The sequence below is a fragment of the Phalacrocorax aristotelis genome, chromosome 6 (assembly GCF_949628215.1).
Source record: "Phalacrocorax aristotelis chromosome 6, bGulAri2.1, whole genome shotgun sequence".
Taxonomy (NCBI): domain Eukaryota; kingdom Metazoa; phylum Chordata; class Aves; order Suliformes; family Phalacrocoracidae; genus Phalacrocorax; species Phalacrocorax aristotelis.
This window is the reverse complement of record NC_134281.1, coordinates 30,772,953-30,790,310: the sequence shown is the minus strand read 5'-3', so window position 1 is coordinate 30,790,310 and position 17,358 is coordinate 30,772,953. Positions and strand designations below refer to the sequence as shown.

The following is a 17,358-nucleotide window of genomic DNA, read 5'->3' as shown; positions in this document are numbered from 1 at the left end:
GAATTAATTGCTCAGGTACCACCGCCAACATTTTCATGTGTGCATCGTCTGCTTTCTCATGAAGAACACCCTTTGCCATTTTTTGCCTTGTTATGTACAGTAGATCTATTACAGACACATAGCTTCAAAGTTTGATTCTTAACTACACTGTCATCCACTCAAAATCCTTTGCTGTCTCCAATTTCAGACAATGTCTTTCCAGAAAACACACTTCAGCCAAACACAAGAGATTTGGCTCTACACAGGGAGAACTGGGTGAAACTGTGCAGCCTTTCACAGGCAAGAGCTGAGGCTCGATGATACTATTATTTCTCTTGAGTGTTAAATTCATTTTAAAGAAATTAAATATAATTCTCACTACAATGTAGAGAAAATTTTACTTTTATCTACACATCCTCCCTACGCACCCTACAGACTAGTACCACTAGCTCATTTACATGACAATAATTAAAGCTACTACGTAAAAGTCCTTCTCAGAAGTACAAAAATATTGTTTCCCAAAGCAAACTGAACTTGAATATGGTACTGCAGGTACTGGAAGCACATAACAGTAATACTCAAACCTACCTTGACATACTCCACTTTCCTGCCAAAAATGCTACAGCACCCTACCCAGAGGGTCTTTCAAAAATAGCAATTTACCCAAATTTTTATTTGGTGGGGGAAGGGAGAAGAGTTTTTAAGGGATTTTAAATTATGTACCAGACTTGGAACAGCAACAGAAGTTAAGGGGGTATTTTCATAATCATGTATCTTTGATAGTGGAGAGCATGAGCTGCCATCAAAGGCGTGCCACCCAAACACTGATAATCCTCACTGCTCTGTGCCCTCTCTTTCACTCTGGGAACGGGCACAGCAACATGCCCTTTGATTTCCCCAGTCAAGAGCCTGTAAGTACAAAATCAACATAATGCATGTTTACCTATCATCCTATGTATTTTTGGAGATTATTACACCGCATACCCTAATGGGCACTCCATAGTAGTTTTTGCTACTTAATCACAAGGAAAGAGCGAGAAAACTCCAAAGCCAACTGGAGTAGCTTCAACGGATCTGTTTTCCCATGACTGCAGCATTTTTAAGGCAGACAGCTTTCTGTCATCAAAATCCTCAGAGTTCTCGCAAGATCTATTTGATTGTCCCTTCCTTCACAGCCAAGGAAGCTGCTGGGTCATCACTGCAGGGACACAAGAAAAGCTGCCTTCAGATGCTGATGAGAAATGTTTGGCTTTACAAACTATCACATCTGATTCTGTTCACAAAAACTTTGGCAGGAGGACTCCTTGGCTGAGACTCAATCAGATAAGACCGATGTAGTGTTGACAGAAAGCTGGTGCAGTTGGGTATCTAATGAAACAGACCCACTCATGAACGCAGCCATGGCCAGGGCATCCGTTTCCTCTTCCTAACATCGTATTTCTCCTGGACAAGTTTTACTGAGGTTATATATACTTTTGCCACACTTGAGACTAGATCACCTTTTCATATCCACAATGGGCTATATTTAAGATTACCTGCAAGTTGTAGAGTGTGGTGGGAGCAGTCTGTCACACAGGCAGCACACAGCATCACTGCCAATGCCCGCGCTGGCAACCAGGCTGCTTCTGGACAAAGTTCAGCTGGGTAATGTTGATCGAAAAGGAGTAAATGGTTTGACGACCAGCTTACTTGAAAGCGATTTCCCTCCTTCCTTCTCAGTGATGCTGACAGCTGTGATCACTACACAGTTCAAATAGATTTCCCTGTTACATTGCAAATTTGCCTTCTTTGGAGACAAGCTCTCCTGCATTTCCAGTCCTCTCCTCTTCCTCACCCTGTGGCAGCCTCTCCCACCCTCCTCCGAACCCTGGCCCGAGCACAGCTCTCACCCCAGGTGTAAAGGGACACCAGCCAACCTGTAAAACCCACTTTGCTGCTGGTCTTGGTTTTACACAGAAGGTGCTCAGATACTGCAGTGCTGAAAGACAGACTGCCTGGTACGTGCTTCCAACAGAGTGGGAGGGTGTTTTCAATTAAGACTTCTGGACAGTTGCTCCCAGCACAAAACAAACACCAAACACACTTTTTGCCAAAGTTTTAGCATTTTATTAGGGGCTGAGCTATCCTAATTTTAAGCAAGTATTCTTCCTAGACGTTCTGGCTAGACATTTTAATTTTATTTTTCTTAAATTAACATAATGCACTGAGTGTTCTGGGATTTGTTTTAGAAATCAGAGGAGCAAAAACCCTAAAAAATGTAATAATCAAAAATTAAATTACCCTGCCAAACTTTACAGAAGCAGATGCACCTACCCATTATACCCATAGCACTTCATTTAAAAATAAATACAAAAAGGGGCAGAGACAAATATGTCAGAAAACCAGCAACTGCTTGTAAAACTTTTAGTCAGATTTAATTCTCCTAGGCTTCTGCTTGAATTACTGTTATAATATTTTAACAGCCCCCAAACAAATTACTTTCATAAAATTGTAACTATTGAGAATTTTGAGGTCTCAATCTGAAAAATCTTCAGTCAATGAAAATCCCATAAGAATAATGGTGAATCATGGAAATAAGAACTTTTGTGCCAGTTTGCTGAACTAAGATCATAGTTATGAAAAATTATAAAACATCACATTGTATAATTTGATAAAATGAGTGGTAAAGCCTACACTTTTCAGCTCTAATTTTTTGAATATTTTAATTACATTAAAACAATCTGTTGTTCAAAAAATTAGTTTCACTATTTCACAAGAAATCAATGTAACATGTTGAGAGCAACAGTAACTGGGTTGAGTACTTGGTATATTTTCTGCAAACTAACCTCTTCAGGTATTGATTAAAAACAAGAAGCAACATAAAATCAGTGTGTGTGCGTATGTATGTATACAGTACAAAAAAAAAATTAAAAATAGCAATGTTGGCATACTAAGATTCACATTTCTTGAAATTTTGTGATTTTAATCAATAAATCATAAAGACACCCCAGGAACCTTTTGGCAGCTGTTTGACAGGCAAAGATTCATAAATACATTGGTTCACATCACTCAGCTTGTGGAAATCATCAACAACTTCTTTCACTAAACCATCTGTAAGTTTAATGAGCCAATAATTAAAGTTCGGCAGATGCACTGCATTTTTGTACATCTGGGGACTTCAGAGCATTTTTTTGTTATTCAAGATGTAATTTTCAAATAATCATATTTTTGGTTAAAAAATATTTTTAAAACCAGGCAAACGAGGAAACTCACTGAGAACTATGACCAAAAGTCTCAGCTTGCTTTTTAGGGTTTGACTAAATATGCCCTCAAATGTCTTTCCCACATTGCTTAAGTATTTCAACATATTAATAAAATTATCTTAAACTGATTGATTGAAACTAAGGGAAAGTCACTTCCCAGAAGTACTAGGGAAGCTTTCAAATCTAAAAGTAAATTTCTGGAAAACCGCAAACGTTGAAAAAACAGGAATGGAATTTGAGATACTTAAACTGTGATAATTGTGATTTTTTTTTCAAGTAAATAATGTTACTACCACCTTCCCCAAAATATTTAGGGAACTGTGATTAAGGCAAAGGACAAAGCCTTGGCTTTTTTCTTTAATTTAATTTTTCTGTCTTCAATTATTAATTCTGCAGTCTCATTACTGACTACATCAACTACAACTCCTATTCCCACCTGGGAACTAACACAGCAGAAGAAATTTTGATCAACCCTACTACACTTCCTTAATTTAATGTTCCTCTTTCATACAAACAGATAAAAATGCCAAATTTCTACAGAGTTCTATGTATACAGTATATATATATTTAGATTTCTACAGAATGTCAGTGAGCATAAACTGCCTTTTTTACACTTCAGTGAGCATGTGTCAGGAGCAAGACCAAGTTAAAGGCTGAAAATAATCTGGCCATACACTACTCCACTATTTAATTTGCTACTGGTAAATGCAAAATGTTTACAAGTATCCTCACACTAATTTTTCAGAACATAATATTCGGTCTCTAACATACACAGATGTGGGTTTAAGTTCTTTTAAGAAGGTATGCAATGTAAAATCAAGGTATGTGTTATTTTTTCTAACCTGATAGTTCCTCTTCCACTGGTAGCAACAAGACTGCAGTGCTGCATGTTGCATGACTGTGCACTGTGCTGCCCTTAAACACAAGCCACAGACCTGACAACTGTTCAATGACTCCATGAGGATGAAGTTGACCTTCTGTGATGCCAAGGAGCGTGAGGGTGGATAAACTTGGGATCCAGGCCTGGGAAAGTTTGATGGGTAAAGCTACGCCACTACAGTTACACTGGCATGCACTTCTAGCACAATACATCAAAAGACTCCTTTTACTGGCATCGTTTATGTCCATTTCTTTACTGTGAAAGCTATACTGTCAAACACAGTTTTTCCTAAATAAAATCTGTGCTCCCTGTAAAACACTGGGACAAAAGCATTATGGAGGAAAAATAACTTTGGTTTTGTGCGCAATGAGCTGGCATCCTGAAACGCAGCAATAGTCTTGTGTACACCCAGTAGTAGCCCTCTGCTCAAAATTTCACCACTGCATTTATATGTAGCTCCAGACTTATAAAGGCAATGTTAATTCTGCCACATAAAATACCAATGAATGCGGATAAGCACAAACACAAAATTTACTAGCTTCATAGTCACCCCAAAGGGGATAAACCCACACAGAATTACTGCTGTTTCGCTTGCCCATCATCGCTGTCAGTTGATGCAGTGAGGAGGTGATCTGAATTTTCGTAAGGCTGGCATAGAGGTTATAGATACAATTATCACATAACACTACAATGGCATATATTCTGCCTGTCCTAGGCATTTATTCCCAAAACCACAGCAGAGGGAGAAGCTTATGCACGTAAAAAAGAATCTAGTTCTTAATTTTATGAAACACCGAGGTTTTGAAGTATCATCCATTCTGATTAAAGTACAAATTCTTGGCTCCCAGAGATTTCACATTTTTAAAAAATCATCAGAATCAGTGTCTCTCCTCCTCTATGGAAGGGGTATATGTCAAAAGGGATATATGTCAGAAGAGGTATATTTAGCTAATAAAACCTGACAGGAAATCACATTGACTCCACGAGTCAAGGCTCTCTAATAACACAAGCACTATTTGTATAATTTTGCCTTTTCTCCCCTCTTCTTTTTTAATAAACAATATTATGTCATTCAGCAAAGCTGAGCTGCCTGGGTGATGAAGTATGCTAAATTTCCTGGTATTCTCCATCTGGAGGGCCAGATACAAAGCCTGATTAAGTCAAGTGAAAAAGAGCTTAGTGGTTTTGTCTCTGCTTTCCTTAGAGCTTATCAAAAAAACAATTCAAAATGATTTGGCAGTCCTTGCCCAAGCGACCAGCAGCAGGGTGGGATGGATGAGTGTTTAGGTACACTTAGAGGCAAACTGGAATAACGCTTACACATACAACAGATTGAACCACGCGTTATTAGCCACTATACTCAATTCTACAAGTGACTGTAGATATCCAAATTCAGCTGCACTTCACTAGCAATCAGAGAGTTTGTGAATTTTTTTACATTTATCTAACATCTCATGGCACAGGGACACACTGGTTCAACCGCCCACCTGTTTTTTTTTAACACTAAACATGCTATAATATGCAGAACACGTTCACTTAAGCGAGTGTACTGCAGAACACCGAGATAGGTTTCAGTAGCACAACGCAAATGCAAGACAGGTCACTATATGTAACTACAGTATAGGACTGCACAGGGTATGGAAATAAAGGAAAAGGCAACATCCCACTAGAAAATGGGCTGGGATCAGTAAAGAACTGTCTTCACATGCATCACATTAAAAATGGCATTCTGGTGTACAGGGCCACAGACCAAGCGTACCTCCAAGCTGCAGCCAGGTTTAGTTACAGTACCCCAGAGCAGACCCAGCTAGGACTAGGTACTGACTTCTGGATTTACCACTGCTTTGTGGTTTTGAGTCTGCTTTGTACAGCAGTAAAAATGATAGAAGTGTACTTCTCTGCACTCTAACATGCCACACCAATTTCAGGCCATTTCACATACAGACATAATTTGCATGACGGATGAAAACATCTTTAACAATTTGCTTCCCAGCTAATTCTATACAGGTATTTTAAACTTTTTTACATAGTGTCAACTGCCTTTTCAAAATCAAACACAGAAACAGTAGAAAACCAAAAATATAGCTTGAATTTTTATGAATGCTTATAACTAACCTTTGATGTCACAAGTATAAAATGTATCAAAAGTATGAAATGCTGAGCATTAATGCACTTTTCATCAGTATCTAGAAGTAGACCAGGCATGCTGAGTATTTGGAATCATTACAGGACTGAGAACAAAAGCGTTCATGGCTTTAGGAAAGATTTTTTTTTTAACAACACAGCACTGGTTGTGAACCCTTCAAGCTAGTTAAGGAGTGGCACCAATCCCCATTAGCAGGACTAGCACCCAGCCCTCCGGAGCTTACATGAAAAAGGAAAACTCAGTGCTTAGGAGATACATTATGAGAAGCCGAGAGGAAAAAGAAGAGATATCTCATGTCTCCATTCAGTGTCAAGAACCCTAGGGGGGGAAGCAGGTTTGGGAGGGAAGATGGCAAATTCACAATGAATTAATTTCAAGAAAATGCGATCTCACCGCAAGCAGCCGAGGCACAAATAGGCGATGCCCCATTCCCAGAAGTTCCAGCACCCGACATGCATACTCATTCACCAGCTTGCTTCTCTCGTCATGCATGTCCTGGGACTTTTTGACAGGCGGTGTGAGCTTGGCAGCCGGGGTTTTGCAAGGTACCCCTTCTTCCATGAGCAGTAAGTAGTAAGTATCCAGAGTGAGAAGAACAGGCTTTGAACCGTAATTTCAAAAAGTGCAAGATTACAAGAGCCAGCCTCAGATCTTTGAAATGGGCTCGGATGGCTGCCTACAGCAACGCCCGTCAGCCTCTCAGAAAGAGAAAAGCATCTTTGCTAAGAATCAAGGAAAAATATGATCCACCGTGCCGGCTCAGCCAGAGTCCAAAGTGTATTTGAAAAACAAACCAGAGAAAACATGGATCTAAAAATGTACCTAAAAAGCAGGAAAATGGCAGAAAATTAGTGCAGGAAAGCTCAGATGGGAGACTGAGCTTTCAGGGCTCAGTGTCTGTGGATGTGTGTGCCAGCAGACAGCAGCAGCAATAAGAGCAATAAAGCCAGGGCAGTTCTGAAGCTGCAAAGAGAAAAGGATGAGCTCATTGCAATCTCTGATTCGTGACAAGCGTGGCGGCTGCCGCTGCTGCCTCTTGCTGTGAATCAGTAATGAAGGGGTAGGCAAGGAGGGGGCTGGGAGGAGGAGGAGGGGGTGAATGAGCATGCAGAGAGCGTCTCGGGGGAGAATGCCGTAATAAGAAGCCAATAGTGAGCGGCTGGACAGCTGAGCTCCCCCTCCCCATCCACCTTAAATCAATTCAGCCGTGAGGGTTTTTGCTGTCGAATCCCAGGCTTACGGTATCTGAACTGCATCCTCTAACATTCGATGGCTAAGAAGAAACCAGCCTGCCAGCTGACATAATGACTTGTATTCGATCTGCTGCTGAATAATGCAAATGCAGACTCAGTGCAACCCGGAGACAGGCAGGTAGGGCAGGAGACACTCACCCTCCTGGGTGATGAATGGGAGAGGGGCAAGGACATCATGATGGACTACTGGTGAGGAGAGAGCAGCAGGCGGCTTCTGAGAAGCTGAGAAGCCGTAGCCCATCGTCGCACAGCTTGGGCAGGATTAAATTAAATCATTTAAATAATGATAATTTCCAGCACTGTGTTCTCTGGAGGCATTTCTAAATCTGGAGACGATGGGCAGGGCGGGAATGATGTCAGCGCATGCATTTGAATTGTTTCTAGAAATTAACTGCTCATTTGTAAGGAAAATGCTATGATGTCACACCTTAAATTGCCTCACATCTCTCCTATGCAGGGACCAGGCCAGGTGCCTCTGCCATCTGGGTAAAGACAGCCTAGCAGGTATTACTTCATTCACAGGTCTGTGCTTCAGAAAGCATGTTTTTATGCTACTTCATTTTTGAATTGTCTAATTATCAAATGGGCTGTGTAACAACAACACACGTTCTGACTGGAGCAGACAGTAATATTCCATACCTATCTAACACACAGAAAGGCGGTAATTTATAATATTGTGAGGAGCTCTATGGATCTAAAACACACTAATTGCAAACACTTCCACAAGTGCATATTTGATCTCTAAAAATCATTTGTCTAACTTGTCAAGAAAAACCATATTTAGTTAAAATACTAATGCAAAGTAAAAATCCATAGCATGGGGTCATTGAATTGAAATAATAAACATGTTTATGAGTAGCTAATTTACCATGAACAAGTCTAGCTAAGTACTACAAAAAGCAGAGGAGAATTAGAAAAATTAATTAATTGCATTCAGGCTGATACACCACCCATACTGGACTCCTTTCAAATACAAATAAATGTTCTTGGATGATGATTTTTTTTGTTTTTAAACAGGACATTACTACCAAAAATAGCCCCATCCACACAGGTCACCTTGGCTTATGGTGACACATGTAGCAGGCAGGAAAATGGTTAAAGCAGAACCAGAAGAAGACATAGGTCAAAGATGAGAGATGACAACAATGAGGCCTCAAGGATTTATCCTCTGGTGATGTGGAATTTAAGTCAACTAAAGCCCCTGCAAATTCTGTGCAATACTGAATTGGATTTAATACAGGTGGTCTTCTGAAAGCTGATTTAAGTATCTCAGGTCGTGAAACAGTATTTTGCAGATGAAATTTTTCTGTATAGACTAGTCCACAGAGCTGAAGGGTTCTGAAGAGGTGGAGGCTACAGCTTTTCTGTATAGGCTGAGATTAGGAGTATTTCCCAAGGTCCTTTTCAAGAGAAGCTATGCACAACTTTCTTAGGAAAAAAGAAACCATAACCAACACACACTTAATTCCAGTTTAAGATTATAGTAAAGATCACAATGGGAACTCTCCTATACTTTCCATACTCCCTCAGCATGCAGGTCCAGAGATTCTGGTATATTATGTAGTTTGTTCTTATGTGCATAGGTGAACACCACAATGCCAATCGCTTATCCATCACAGGTCAAATTTTCAGCTGACCAGACTGTATGTTTGTAGGGTGAAAGGGTTTAAAGGGAAGGAAGTAGCTCTTCCTACTTTTTCTGAATTTTTAAAGTATTTACATCTAATTTAAACACACACTAGTAAACGTGATATTCTAGAAACATTATGTTCTATCTTGCACCCGCAAATGAAAACATTGCTCAAAACATTAAAAAGGAAATGAGAGCATTATACTGTGTGTATTGGGAAGGAAGTTACAGAACTGACTAGAAGCACAGAGGTGAATGGGCAGGGTGACTGGTGACTTCTGGGCAAAACAGGTGAGGGGACACATAATTCAGAGCACCGTCCATGTAAAAAGCCTTAAATTCTTCCTTGCATAAATCAGACTTTAATAAGCTAATAGCTAACTCTCATCCTTATCAAAATTCTGGTTTGGTTCATCTTGGGTAAGGTCTGGGCTTCTGAAAAATGGAATGAAATGATTATTAAATAAACTCTCTAATTCTAGAAAGTTATAATAGGATCCCATAGTTAGAGGCTAAAACCAGATGAACTCAGCTTATAAATAAGGTCCACATTTTTCAGAATGAGGAAAATTAACTACAGGATTAGCTTCCCACAAGATGTGGTCTAATACCATCATTATGATTTTTACATCAGGCCTGGATTTCTTGTTTAAAAAGAGGTCTCTAAAATAAAAAAAATTCCAAGGCTTGACAAAAACACCCCTTAATTACCAACTGAAATCCAATCCTCCGTGTTTTTCAGGAATTCCTTTCACACACCATAACAGTGCACTGTCATTCAGATTTGCAGGTTGAGACTTTTTACACTTCCTACTATTCTTAGACACTTCTACAACCTAACTGAATACTACATTTTATTTTTTATCCATGTCTGACCAGGAATTGTGATTCTTCCTTCATGTAGAATTCATTACTCTCATCCATGCCATTAGATCACTGTCCTGTATTCTTCAGAAGGGCCTGACTGAAATCAACATAAAAACTGAAAATGGCCAAAAAGGCAGCAACTTGCACAGTACATAGAATGACTTAGGGTAAACACGTATCACTCGTGCTTTGATTTCCATGTTGTAGGCTACCTGGTCCTTAAGTACAGTTAAATTCTGTTTCCAGCCTTCCTATCCACAAAACATCTGTTTGCTCACATAGTACTGATGCAATTAAGATCTGCTCAGATGTACACAGCTGAGGTCCGAAGAAGTGGCTAATGGCAAAATATTCTCTAAGCAAATAAAAACATACAGAATATGACTTGAAATTATCTATATTTTCTGAATTTTGTAATAAGATACCAAGGATCTTTACGGGGAGTCCTTTATAAAACCCTGTACTTTAATATATGCCAAAGTAGAGGTGACCCCCTTTTTATGGAACATACACATACATAGGCATAGAAAAAACCGAGAAAATATTTGGGGAAGGCTCATGGAATTCCAAGGAGAATGATGAGTTTCTATCTAGTATCTTATGATGCTCAAAGTGAGAGCTTTGTAGCTTCATGCTTCTTGGACTGTTTGCTATGGGGAAAAAAGTATGGGCCATCATGACTACTGCAGCTTCTATCTTTACTGTTTTGCCAGAAGTGCACAAAGCTTGAACGCAAATGTGTTACTTTTAGGTGTTCATACTGTTTAGTTCCCAGATCACAGTGTTCTCGCTTGCGTGTTTAACAAAGCATGACAACTTGCTGTAAAAACTGGCAACCTGCCCACCTTGCATAATTTTAAAATTATGACCCTACGTGAGTTGTACAGGTTCCTTTCTCCCTCTCTGCTACCTCCGCCTGCCCACATTCCCACTGTGCTAGCAGTCCAGCCTTTTCCATGTCCTTCCTGCAAAAGCACTGCTAGTCTTGCCTCCTATCTTGTGCTTTGTGTTGACAAGAATATAAAATTTGTATGATAATGGGGTACAGTACCGAAAGGTCAGTACTGAGATAAACTAAACATTTTCATAATTGCTATATGAATTGCTAATTGATCAACGTTGATGTATGATAGCATCTCTCTTTTATATGTCAACTGTTAAACAAAAAGGAACTGGATTGACTTTAACATTTTGGTGGCAAAGACTACTGACTTTGAGAAGCTAAAAATAATCTAAAACTGGAAGAACAAAGATTAAAGTTCTCTTTCTAGTTTATTCCTGTAAAGTGATAATACCAATTCTGCACCAGAACAACTCTGAAAATCCATATGAATTACATCATGCCCACAATAACAGCTTCACCTCTTGCCTTATCAGAAATTACTTTGTCCTTTCTGTTCTGGTCTAATCACAACGGTGTAATCTGTATTTAGTGAAGTCTACATCTTCTTCATTATTAGGAAGAACACGATAAAACAATTAATTTTCATAGTAGATTCCATCAGCAATCTGTGCTGGGGTCCATGCTGGTTGGATAATTCTAAAATGGCTTGAAGAAGAGGGTGAATCACGAGGTGATCGTGTTTGCAAATGCTACTAAATTTTTCAGGGTTTTAAAGACAGGGGCTTACAGTAAAGAATTGCAGGAGGACAGTAAAAGACTGACTGGGCAATAGTATAGTAACTGAAAGTCAATGTAGACAAATGTAAATTGATGCATATGGAGAACAGTATCAATTTTACATATAAATGATAGACTCTGAGCTGACAATTGCTACTCAGGAGTGAATCTTGGAGTCACTGTGGACTGTTCTATGAAAATATCAGCTCAGTGTACAGCAGAGATCAACAAAATAAATCAAATGGTAGGAAATAATAGGGAAGGAATAGAGATCTAAACAGAGAATGCCACCATGAGTGGTGTGGAGAAAGTGAAGAGGTACAAACTGTCCAACAAACCTTCCAACACAGGAACCAGAAACCTCATGTGAAACTCACAGGCGACAGGTTCAGAGCAAACAAAATGAAGCACATCTTCACACAATCCATAATTAAGCTGAGAAAATCTCCGTGGCTGCTAGTTTCACATGTACAAAAAGTCACCAGACAAACCCATGGAATAAAAAAAGCCATACAGTTATTAAACATGAGATTACTTCTTTCGCAGAGAGTCCCTGAGACACAAATTTCTAGAGAAAAAAAGGAGTATTATTGCCCTGTTCTTACAGTCTTTCCCATGTATCCACTGTTGGCCACAAGGTACTGGGGTAGATAAGCCTACAGGTCTGATCTGGAATGACTGTTTGCATGTTTTTATTTACTTCAGTTACATACTTAAGAAAAAAAATTCCCACAAAATCACAAGATTTGCTAGGTACACAAGTCATATACAGGATACTGAAAAAAAAAATTATCTATATATCTCTCTCGATAGATAGACAGATAGATAGATAGATAGATAGATAGATAGATAGATAGATAGATAGATAGATAGATCGATTGATCGATCGATCGATCGATCTCAGAACTATATGCAGTCCTGAAAACACCATCTCCAGTTTCCAATATCTAGAAATTATGAACAGACAGTATAATGGGGAAATAGCATTAATATATAAATCAGGGTTCATTGCTGCTAAAGAAATGCAGTCCAATGAATTTAACGTTTTTTTCTGCTTTCAGTCTTCTATTCCTTTAAAAAGAGAACACCTCCTCTCCCTCAAAATTAAAAATTTATGGTAAACATGCAGCTAATAGAAATTGAACTGATTTTAGGTGCGAGGAGGAGATCAAATAGGCTAAGAAAGTAACTAGTCAGGACAGGATGGCTTTTTAGCATGGAAATAAAGGTGGACATTTAAAAATAGAAAACTGGTTACCTTGGGACTAGAAAATCAATAGTCTGGAAGTTGATTGATTCTGGACATTTTCAGGTACAGATTTCTGTTTCTAAAGATATAATCTCCAGCAAGTCACCAAGTACTGATTTTTGTTGTATGGGGAGTAGGTTTGGAGGGGGAATTCTTCAGCCCAGCAAAACCTACAGTTTAAGGACCTCCTCAGTTTAGAAACTAGAAATATAAAAGCAGTGATCTGAGGAGCCTCTTAAAAAATTAACTTCTTGTCCTTTGCCTAATGGGGAAGACCTTAAAAAGAGAACACTTGGTTCTGATCTCTAGCACCAAAGGGTCATGAACCACTTCAGGGCTGATCCTGGGATCAGCTACATAAAGAAGCTATTAAAAAAAAAAAGGTATAAAGGGCAACATCTATTTTGTCATAGATTCTAACGTGAACACTTCTTTTTTATCTCGGAAAGAACCTTTTGAGAATTTAATGCACTTACAGAGTGGACTAAACCAGATTACCTAGAATCAAAACCAGTGTAGGTTGGAAAGGAACTCTCTATGTCACTTCATCCAACTTCTGGCTTAAAGCGGTGCTAATTTAAAAATCAGTTCAGGCTCCTCAAGTCGCTGCAAATGCAAAGTAAGAGTGATGGTATGCAGAGAGAGAATGAAATAGCTATTTTATCTCTTGGAGGCAAGGCCTAAGCTCTGTTGCCTACACACTCAGTGCACTTTTCACGTGATACCTCCCAAAAAGTTACAATAATTGTCACAATTTCGTCCCTGACTGAAAGACAATTTACATTTTAAATTATCTGCATTGATAATATGCAAGTTTTACCTAAAATAAGCACTTGTCCAGTCTTCATTGAGGTCCTCGGATGTTTAGCTAGTAAGATTATACAAAATACCAGTATCTTATTTCAGTAAGATATGGAAGAATTAAGTTGTTCACCTTAACTATTCCTCTTATGCTGCTTGTTTTCATCTACCTGATAAAACTTACTTCTCTAATTGCTGTTATTAACTTGAACCCCTTGGCTTTTTCCTTGTTTGTTTTCTTAAAAGACTACACTACTTTTTAAACACTGATGCCCCAGGCTAGATAGTGGCAACTGATAATTTCAGAAGTAGGTGATAAAGCGAAGCATAATCTCAAGCGATTTCACACTGACCACTTTGGTTTACCCTGCAAGCCACACAGCTCCCTGAAGGAATAGGTATAATTTACCCATGAACAGCAGGATCTAAGGTGCACAAAAATGGATGACTGCTCTGGCTATCTTTGAGTGTGATCACTTCTCACAAGCATAAATTTTTAAGCTATGCCTTTAACACAAAACAAAATTTCATATCTGATTTTAAAATTCTGGGTTGGTGCAAGTGGTAATTGAGGAGATAAACGATGGACAAAATCTGAGATGGGTTAGGTCAGATGCCTATCCAAAGAACATAATGTCTGGAAAGTGAACAAAGAAAACCTACAATTCACTATGTGCTCATTAGAACTGAAATGTAAACGTATACAGAAGTACAGCATAATTTCGTTCAAAATTTGTGCTACACAATTCCACATCTAAGGTGGTGAAATAGTATTTGTGGAACCCCCTGATTAGTCATTAATACTATTCCATACAAACATAAGAAAGCAATACAACCCTCATCGTTATCAGATAAAGTAGATTTTTTAGAAATAAGGAAATACAACACTAATACAGAAAACATAGTGTGAACTCTCTTAAAGATCCAGTCATCATCACCTCTAAAAAGATTAATACAGAATTAAGGAGATGCAGAAGAGACTACTAAGATGCTCTGAAGTTCAAGAACACTAAGAATATTGGTTTATTTAGTAAACAGTGTAATGGTATCTATAAATACTTCAAGGTGATAAACACTATTGTGAGTGTCGCTGGAAGGGGACTATTTAGGATAAAGGACAGTGCTGACATAAAAGGAGTGTAAAATGATCAGTGATAAATTTGAACTGAAATAAGGGAAATGGCCTTCCACCAGCAATATTGCTGCTGTTACTAGTTTATGAAATAGATGCCATATGACATAATGGCATAATATAGCAGAGAAGCATTTCTTTGGCCCAGGAGGTCCTTTTCAGTCCAGGTACAGAATGATATAAAGATAACAAATAACCCTCCTTATCCAAAGTAATTTTGACACCTCTTTTTTTTTAAATCTAGGGAGCTTCTGTATCAACTACTTGAGTTAATAGCATCATCTGCTGTCCCTGCAATTGTAACTGGTATGCTTCTCCCTAATCTGTTGGGGACAGACTGACACAAACAGTGCTGAGACTGAAGGGTGGCAACAGAAATAACCAAGCAATGCAACAGTCTTGTTTGTGCAACATACAGTTATTACTTGATAACGTGCACTGAGGAGGAGTTTAAGAATTCATAACCATTGTTAGAAATGCTGCTCACATTTACCTGAGTTCAAGGACCGATATATAGAAGCACTGTTTTTAGAATAATATGTGTACAGTAGTGAATCTCTGTAAGAGAATAATGCACAGGCTGGGAAATACACGCAGTAACAGATATATTATTGTTTCTCACTATTGTCTACCCATTTCTATTTGAGTATTATACACCTTCCTGATCAAAACTATGGCTTTCCTCTGGCGTTAAACAACATGTTTTATAATGATCTCCCAGATGAAAGCTCAACAACCTAAGTGCTGGCCTTAAGTGTTGTTATGAATCCATCTTTGTGTTGTATGGTACACCTCCACGAGTAGATGAACCCTCAGAAAAAAAGCCTGGATACAGACCTATTTTAAAACCCTGTGGTTCGTTCTTGCATTTCTATTTCACATGTACTCTTCCCTGCCTTTTCAGTAGTTAGTAACTACAACAGTAGTTAATCAGGAGCCTGATTTCTCCACAATCATATATTTTGATATTTGCCTCGGTTTGCTAATACCAAAATAAAGCATGTGTTCAGCTGGTTTTGCTCAGGTAGCAATATCAGAAATAGAACATGAAGGAAATAACTACTGAAATATTAAAATATGAAAGAAAGCTTATTATTGATAATTTTTCTTAGCATATACGAAGATTTTAATATTTATTTCGTAATTTCCAACAGAAAAACTAACTAGCTGATGACAAAAGGGATCGGAAAGTATGCTGGCACTGGAATGGTACTTCTTCCTCTGTCATTCTCTATTAAAGGTCTTAATCAGGATTTAAAAAATGAAAATAACCATGTTGTTTGTTGAGTTGGTCTAAACCACAGTTTTCCATGCTGCCTTTTTCAACACTGGAATTCTTTTCACACCCCAGTGCTTTGCTGTATCTTCTGATGCTCAGAAAATGAAAGGAGAGGGATTTGATTTTCTATCAGCTCAGATTACTAAATGTTAATTCAGGTGCAGTCTCTACATGATGTAACTAAATGATTAATGTAAAACTGTAAAATACTGCCACCAGCTGGAGAGCCTGACAGATGAGCATACTGGGGAGTGCACTAAAAGCACTGACATGCATTAGAAAGCATAACATTTGGATGCTGCAGAAAAAAAGACTCTGCTTTTCCTTCAATAAGAAATCAGATGAATGCCTCATTACAAATGACGGCCTCCATAGCTAAAGAGCTTTAATCCTCTAGCTGTTCATTGCTACAGTCATACTCAGAATGTGGGAAAGGATTCCCCTCGTGTCTTAAATACATGTTTATTTTCCAAATATTATTGCATCAAGATGTCTCGGGTAATTGGTCACAGAAGTAGTGCTGTCATTTCAAAACTAACAAGCATTCACTTTGAATACTAGCAGCTGGTTTTAACAGTGAGAAATTGCATTGAGTAAAAGGGAGTTCAAGATAAAAAGCTTCTATTCTGTTGCTATTTACTGAGGGATTGTGAGGCACACGCCTCCCAAAGAAGGGAGGAAAATGGCATTTACACAGTAAAGAATCAGATATTCCACTGATGAAAGATTCCCTTGTCCAAATTAAAAATAATCCAGAAGACTGTGGGTGAGACAATAATCGTTCTGTTTTAACTAAGAACAAATCCTTAGGAGTTGTTTTCGTTCGCTTGAGAAGCAGAGAAACAAGACCTTAGAAACACAGTTTTTAAAGCTGTTATTCTGCAGCATGCACATTCAGTTTCTGTAACCTGAAAAGACTGGTATGCTAAACCTCTTCGTTTCTAATGATACGGAGAGATTAAGAACACATTTGAACAGGAAAAAAAATTACTTCAGGTCTCAGTGTACAAAATCTTTTTCCTCCCTAACAGAACAGCAAATCCTGCTGAAAGCAAATCATATGCTAATTCAATTGTATATAATCACCAGCTCCATCTTTGTACCACTATGGAACCGTGCTCTTATGTGAGTGTTTCTGACTTAGAATCTTATCTTACTTACCTGTATTTTCTTTAGTTTTGGCTGCAGTATAGAAATACTCTCTCAGAATAACACGTCTCTTACTATTTAGAGCCTATTACTGCCAGAACAGGCAGATACAGCATACTGCATATATATA

General features: G+C 38.5%; 1 protein-coding gene across 3 annotated transcripts in view; it reads right to left on the bottom strand.

Annotated features, from left to right (window-relative positions):
* RABGAP1L (RAB GTPase activating protein 1 like) overlaps positions 1 to 17,358 on the bottom strand; it is a 261,437-nt gene that overhangs the window by 66,277 nt on the left and 177,802 nt on the right. Inside the window, exon 1 of one of the 3 annotated variants that reach the window (XM_075096828.1) lies at positions 6,641 to 6,866. The exons of the other annotated variants lie outside the window; for them this stretch is intronic. Within the exon in view, the coding sequence (XP_074952929.1) occupies positions 6,641 to 6,808 (168 nt within the window). The 5' untranslated portion in view covers positions 6,809 to 6,866. Of the gene's footprint in view, positions 1 to 6,640; positions 6,867 to 17,358 lie in introns of those variants that run through there. 3 annotated transcript variants of the gene reach the window in all.